At 36.5% G+C, this 6000-nt stretch overlaps 2 protein-coding genes across 5 annotated transcripts in view; both read left to right on the forward strand.

The window, feature by feature from the left end:
- LOC102594470 (ribulose-1,5 bisphosphate carboxylase/oxygenase large subunit N-methyltransferase, chloroplastic) overlaps positions 1–5196 on the forward strand; it is a 48660-nt gene extending 43464 nt beyond the window's left edge. For 3 of the 4 annotated variants that reach the window (XM_015312566.1, XM_015312567.1, XM_015312568.1), the window contains 4 exons: positions 69–202; positions 370–458; positions 561–709; positions 824–1568. In XM_015312566.1, coding sequence (XP_015168052.1) covers positions 69–202; positions 370–458; positions 561–709; positions 824–1237 — 786 coding nt within the window. In that variant the 3' untranslated portion in view covers positions 1238–1568. Of the gene's footprint in view, positions 1–68; positions 203–369; positions 459–560; positions 710–823; positions 1569–4894 lie in introns of those variants that run through there. The other variant, XM_006355849.2, reaches the window with a different exon arrangement.
- Positions 5197–5675: 479 nt separating this feature from the next.
- The window catches only part of LOC102598542 (splicing factor, arginine/serine-rich 15-like), a 2281-nt gene continuing 1956 nt past the window's right edge, over positions 5676–6000 (forward strand). Inside the window, exon 1 of the mRNA XM_015312573.1 lies at positions 5676–5715. Within this exon, the coding sequence (XP_015168059.1) occupies positions 5676–5715 (40 nt within the window). The remainder of the gene's footprint in view (positions 5716–6000) is intronic.

Here is a 6000-nt window from a genome sequence, read left to right on the forward strand (position 1 = left end):
CAAATTATCCTCCGAAATTATGTTCATATTTGGTTACATTTCACATAAAAGGCATCACTTTCTCTCAGGTTGAAGTTGAGCTTACTATACCTCATGAAGACAAACTACGTCAGTTGAAGTTGGAGCTTTTGAGCAAACATCAGATACCAATTCTTAAAGATGTCAATGGATTCAGTTCCTCTGAGAATTCGTTTGCACTCAAGTTTGTATCTCCTTACCAAGTTTAATTTTTGATAATATAGATATTTGTATGTATCAGCAAACAATATTACAGATATAGTTGGTTTACTAGCTGATGGCTGCTGTTAAGATATGATAATGCTGTTAAGTTCTTTTTCATAACCACTCTCACCCCCTCTCCCTCTTCAGGGAAGTTAGGTCTGCTGACGCTCAAGGTAGGGGAATTCCACAGTCAATTCGTGCATTTGCTCGTGTTCTGTGCTCCAATTCTCCACAAGGTCCTAGGGTCATCTTTTTTTCCGTGCATTTGTTCAGCTATTTGTACAGTCAATATTTCCTATTTCACATTATACTAACCTTGTTTAAACTGTAACATGTAGAGATAAATGATTTGGCCATGGAAGATGCAGAAAATGATGGTCGGGTGGCTCGGCGTCCACTAAAGGACAAGAGCAGAGAGATTTTAGCACATCAGTTTTTGCTCTCAAAAATCACTGGGCTAATAGATGAGTATAATGTATCTATTAAGGTAAGAATAAATAGTTTATTCATATGTTTTAGAAAGATTCATATAGATTCAGCACGGAACCACAAATAAGAATTTGTTAGGTGCCAGTGATCTGGATAGTACTTTTGCTGACAGGCCATACCGAGAGAGAAGTGGATATTTCAAACACCAGAGTTGCAAGTTACTTTGCAGGCACTGCTGATGAAAATCATGAAATGCAAAAAACTTGTATTATATTATTTAATGCTAAACCAGCACAAAATGATGCAGAAGACTAAGTTGAGTTCTCTATGCAAGATGCATTTCTACTTGGCCGCTAAAGGGGGGCAGCAGCCCTTAGATGGATCTCCTGCCACCCATGCAGGAAGGGTTGCGCTAACAATAAGTTTCAACCCCCCTTTGTATGGGATTGACATATGCTTACAACTACTATGCAGTAGTGAGGGAAAATGCCATAATGGCTTCATGACTCTAGCTTTTAGCGAAGGAAATATGACTTTTTCTTCTTTTAAGGTGTCTCCTGCTACTTCCACTTTTTTTTTCCAGTAAAATTGCAGCCTTCAAGAGTAGTAAGAAGTAGGGTGGGCATTCAGTTCTTCGTGTTGGTTCGGTTATTCAATAGTGAATATGTTTGGGTCGGTCTTTTCTAATTTGGTTCTTAGGTATGGGCCTTATTAATGCGCTACTTTTCTTCTTGTTAAATGGCTATTTTTTTAAGGGATTCTTACATGGATACCGCACAACAAAATTTCAGCTAATGGCCGCCTGTATATGTAATGTATCTATCTTATATAAATAGTGTATAGCCGTATATATATGATGTATAACTGTGTATAAGAGATGTATATGCATACTTATACATTGTTATACAATATTTATACATTGTTATATAATGTATCTATATGTATAAATAGTGTATAAGCATGTATATATGATGTATAAATCTAAGTTTCTCTGACACTTCACTTTTGATGTTGCACCCGTGTCGACACGACATGGGTGTGGGATCCGTGTCCGATTTGGTCAACCAATTTTGGGCACTTTGACCAAAATCAATGGGGAAAGTTTGAACAGTTTTAATGATTTATGTAATCAATACAAAAGCTAAGGTGAAATTGAAGAAAATGGAATACCTTTTATATTGAAATTTCTATGTCACTCCTTTTCCTTTAATCTCCTTCCTGGATTCTCCTCAAGTTCTCCACATAATATCTCATAATTTAGGTTTTATAACTTTATTTTTAGATGCTTTAATTATTTTGAGGCGAATCCCCGCACCAGTATCCATACATGGATCCATATCCCCGCATCTTAAAAATTAGATCATGAAGGATCCAACTTTTAGATCCACACCCATATGAGACAGCCGCACTCGAGTCCGAGCAACTTATGTATAAACAATGTATTCACACTATTATACACAAAATCAAATGCTAACCAGGTTGTCTTCTTCATCAACTATTCAATTGCTCGAATCGGTGCGAAACATGTCTTCTTCATCAACTGCTCAAATCGGTTCGAAACATTTCCAATCAACATTAATCTATCTCCCAAAGTAGACCTCAGACATGGAGAGAAAGGAGAAAAGAACTTGTCATACAGACGATCAAGGAATAACTTGGCACCGCCAAAACGACATTAGAGGTTTGTTGGATGACGGAATGGGTGTAATAGCGAAGGTTGTGCGAGACTCTTATATTGCTGGCACCGCCAACTTCTACAATTTTGTTCACCACCGATCGCAACCATGGCATCGCCAATCAAATAATTGAGTTTTGGTTAGATTCTCCCATTGTTGTGAAAGGTGATCGCCTTGTTGCCAATGAGGCGAGACAACCCTTCATCCCCTTTCAGCTTTGTGACGATGCAATCTTCAAAAGGAGATGCCATGGAGAAAATGGCGACAAAAGCGAGAGGCAACAAAGGCGTTGCCTTTTGTATTTTCTTAAAAACAGGCGACCAATTTAGGGTTTTAAAAGTTAAAAAAGGTAATTTTAGGGTTTTCTTTTCAAAATGTACAATTACACTCTTAGACTGCGACTGCAACTCCGACTCCAACTAGTCATCCGTGACCAGGCGGACTTTTCCAGCAACTCCAAAGTCCAACCAATACGTATTTCTTCTTTTCTTCTTCTAATTTCTTTCTTTTTCTTATTCAGATTTCTTCTTCCTCTATTTTTTTCCTTCTTCTTCAGGCTTCAGAGTTACTTCCACCTCTATTTTTTCTCACTGATTTGACTTTTGTTATGTTTTTTTCTCATTCAAGTTCTAGACTTATAATATGTACCATCTATTTTTAATTTTTCAATTCAAATATTTGCTTGTATGTTATTGCAATTGAGATTTTGATTATTTATATATGCAATTAAATATTTTAATTTTTTGGTATTAATTGGAGCCGCACTTCAAAAAGGTGAACACCTCGCCACTCGCCTCACCTTGTGGCGAGGCCGACCCTTGTTGCCTTTTGTCAAATGTCTTCTTTTGCCGTCCAAAACATTGATTCTCCAATGGATGACACTGAAGAAGAAGAAATGGAATGAGACACTGGAACTGGAGTTTTTTTTTGTATAAGAGACGAAGGAAGAGGTCAGATTGTTCAGTAGAGAGAGAGACGGAGGAGAAAACAAAGGAGGAAAATAAGGCTATCCGCTTATATCTAAAAATAAGCAATAATTGGGCTATTTTGGGTAAGAACTATGGTCGAATGGTCACCTTGCCTAATTTTCTCTTTTTTAAAATTTCCAAATGGATTATTTTGTGTTTTTCCTTTAAAAGAAAAAGGGGCCCACAAAGACAGTTACAAACGCAGCAAGTAAGAAAACTGTTACTGCTAATAATGTTGCAGCTGCTGCTATTACAGATGGTTTGTGTATTATGATTCATTAACCTCACATCTGGTTAATAAGTTCAACAATAAAATAAGGCAAAAGTTGAATTAATACTCTTATTAACTGATGATCAGAAAACAGTGGAATTTAACGAACCTCAGAATTTATTAATTACTTTTAAGAACAATCATGATGATTTCAACAGTTCTAATTCTAGTATAGTGTTTTCTTGAAACTTCCCTACAGAATCTTGATACAAAATATTTTGTGAAAGCAAAAGGAGTGGGACAACTCATATTCCAACGGAGTACATCAAGAACCAAAAACTCCATTCTCCTTATGTCACTCGTAATTAAGTTAAAGTTTTTCATAGGATAATTCTGATAATGCTGGCACATTTCCTCTGTTTTCATCCATTTTTGCTGCCAATAATATACAGGCTTCTGATAATAACCTCACTGCCCTGTATTAGCAGTAGCAGTAGTAGTAGACAAGACATGACTCACTTGCAGCTCATCTAGGACATGACTGTAGATAGAAAGATATGGATGTCGAGGATTAGGGTAGAAGGGTAGTAGGTTGAGCATTGTCTAGTTCGCTTTTCAATATTGTTATTATTACTCTCCCACTATCTTATTCTTTGATATTAGTATACTGGTTGTTTCCTTTGCTTCAATTATCGTATCGTTTTTTTGTTGCTACTTGCCTTTTCTTCTTTGTTTTCAGCATAACTTCGTCGACTGTGTTTGCTTTACATACTTGATTTTTATATGCTTTACTTGAGCCGAGGGTCTATCAGAAACAACCTTTCTACCTTCACAAGGTAGGGGTAAGGCTGCATACATCCCACCTTCTTCTTCTGATCCAACTTGTGGGATTATAATGGGTATGTTGTTGTTAGTAGCAGTAATTAGTCAGGCAGAAGTAATAATTTTTTGTAATAAAACTTCGGTGAACCGGACCCTATAACCGAGATACGAATAGCAAAGTTTTAGAAAAATAGAACCGAAAAACTGAAATCGAAGAACTGAATTAGTATGGTTTGGTCCGGTTTTCAGTATTTATGTTCTGCTTACCCCTAGTAAGAAGTGCGCTTATTACTTCAATCCAGCATATTACTCCGTTCATTATTATAATACTATGTGTCCTGTATATGGGAAAGACATTACTTATTAACTTTATCATTTTCTAAGTTCGTCCAATGTCTGGCTGAATAATGGATGCCTCACATTGTCATGGAAATGCATATTGTTCTTTGGATACATGACATTATAGGAAACAGTTATTTCCTGGCAGACATCACTGTGTGATTAATGGTAGAAATAATCAGTCTGTTCATTTGGCACTCTTGAACTTTTCACTTTTGCCTATTCAGTCATTGGAGCTGCCTACTCTCTGCATGGTTGGAAAACTTGATATGCGGAGACAAATGGCTCAATACCTTCTCACGGGTGAGCTTCGTGTACTGAAATCTGCTGCACTATGGCTGGAAAATTATTGTAAAACTTAATCAAGAGTTTAGACAACATGCTTATGCTCATTTGAGAAGCAAAAAGCTAATTGCTGGTGGAGTCAGGTGCAAACTTTAGTTATCATAATTTGAATGGGCAGTTTTTCTTAAGGTGTTGTATTTGATTGAATGACCTTGGATCCTATTAAATATAAGAATTTGTTCTGTTTGCTTTCCTACTGATGGAAAACAATGATCTTCATTTGGCATTAGGGCATAAATCATCTATACTGTCACTGCAGATAATTTTGCTCCCTGTGGGGGAAGTCTGGTTTCCTCAAGTCTAAACTTATTGAACTTGCATGTAATCTTTTAGTTGACGAGGCCTTGCATAGCTGCTAAAATAGTTCTCAGGCCACTGTACATTGATGAGTAGATGAGTACTGCGTGATGGTTTCCCAAAAAAGTAGGAGGAATCAACACTTGTTTTAACATAATGAAGATACCATTTTTAAACAATTGATATGATTGGCATGTAAATATTCTGAAAATAGAGTTGCTCTGATTCATCATTCAGTGATTACTGAGCCAATTCATCATTATACCCTTTTCAGGCTACATTGTTTGCTCTCATATAGATGCAGATATAATATTGGGGAAAGGGAGGTCCAATTTTTCTTTCCTGGAATGTTTAAACTGCAATTTTATGGGGAACAATATTATTAGAATCAACTATAATACTATAGGTATTGTAAAATTTTCACTCGTCACATTGCGGATGAGAAGATGCATGAAGCATGGAAAGAGGGGAAAAGACGATTGATTAACCACTAGACTCTTCTCATGGATAACATAGTTGTGTTCAGAAATTCCTGAACTTGTACAATAAGCTCCCTGCCTTTCGTTTTCTGTAACTTATCTTCCAGTTTCTCTTTTCCTTATCTGTCTTTTTGGTTGCTTTGTCTATGTCTTCTTAATGAATGTATTCCTATTGGCTCTCATAGCTGTTAAATTGTGAGCTGTCTTTTATT

This window comes from Solanum tuberosum, unplaced genomic scaffold (assembly GCF_000226075.1).
Source record: "Solanum tuberosum cultivar DM 1-3 516 R44 unplaced genomic scaffold, SolTub_3.0 scf00209, whole genome shotgun sequence".
Taxonomy (NCBI): Eukaryota; Viridiplantae; Streptophyta; class Magnoliopsida; order Solanales; family Solanaceae; genus Solanum; species Solanum tuberosum.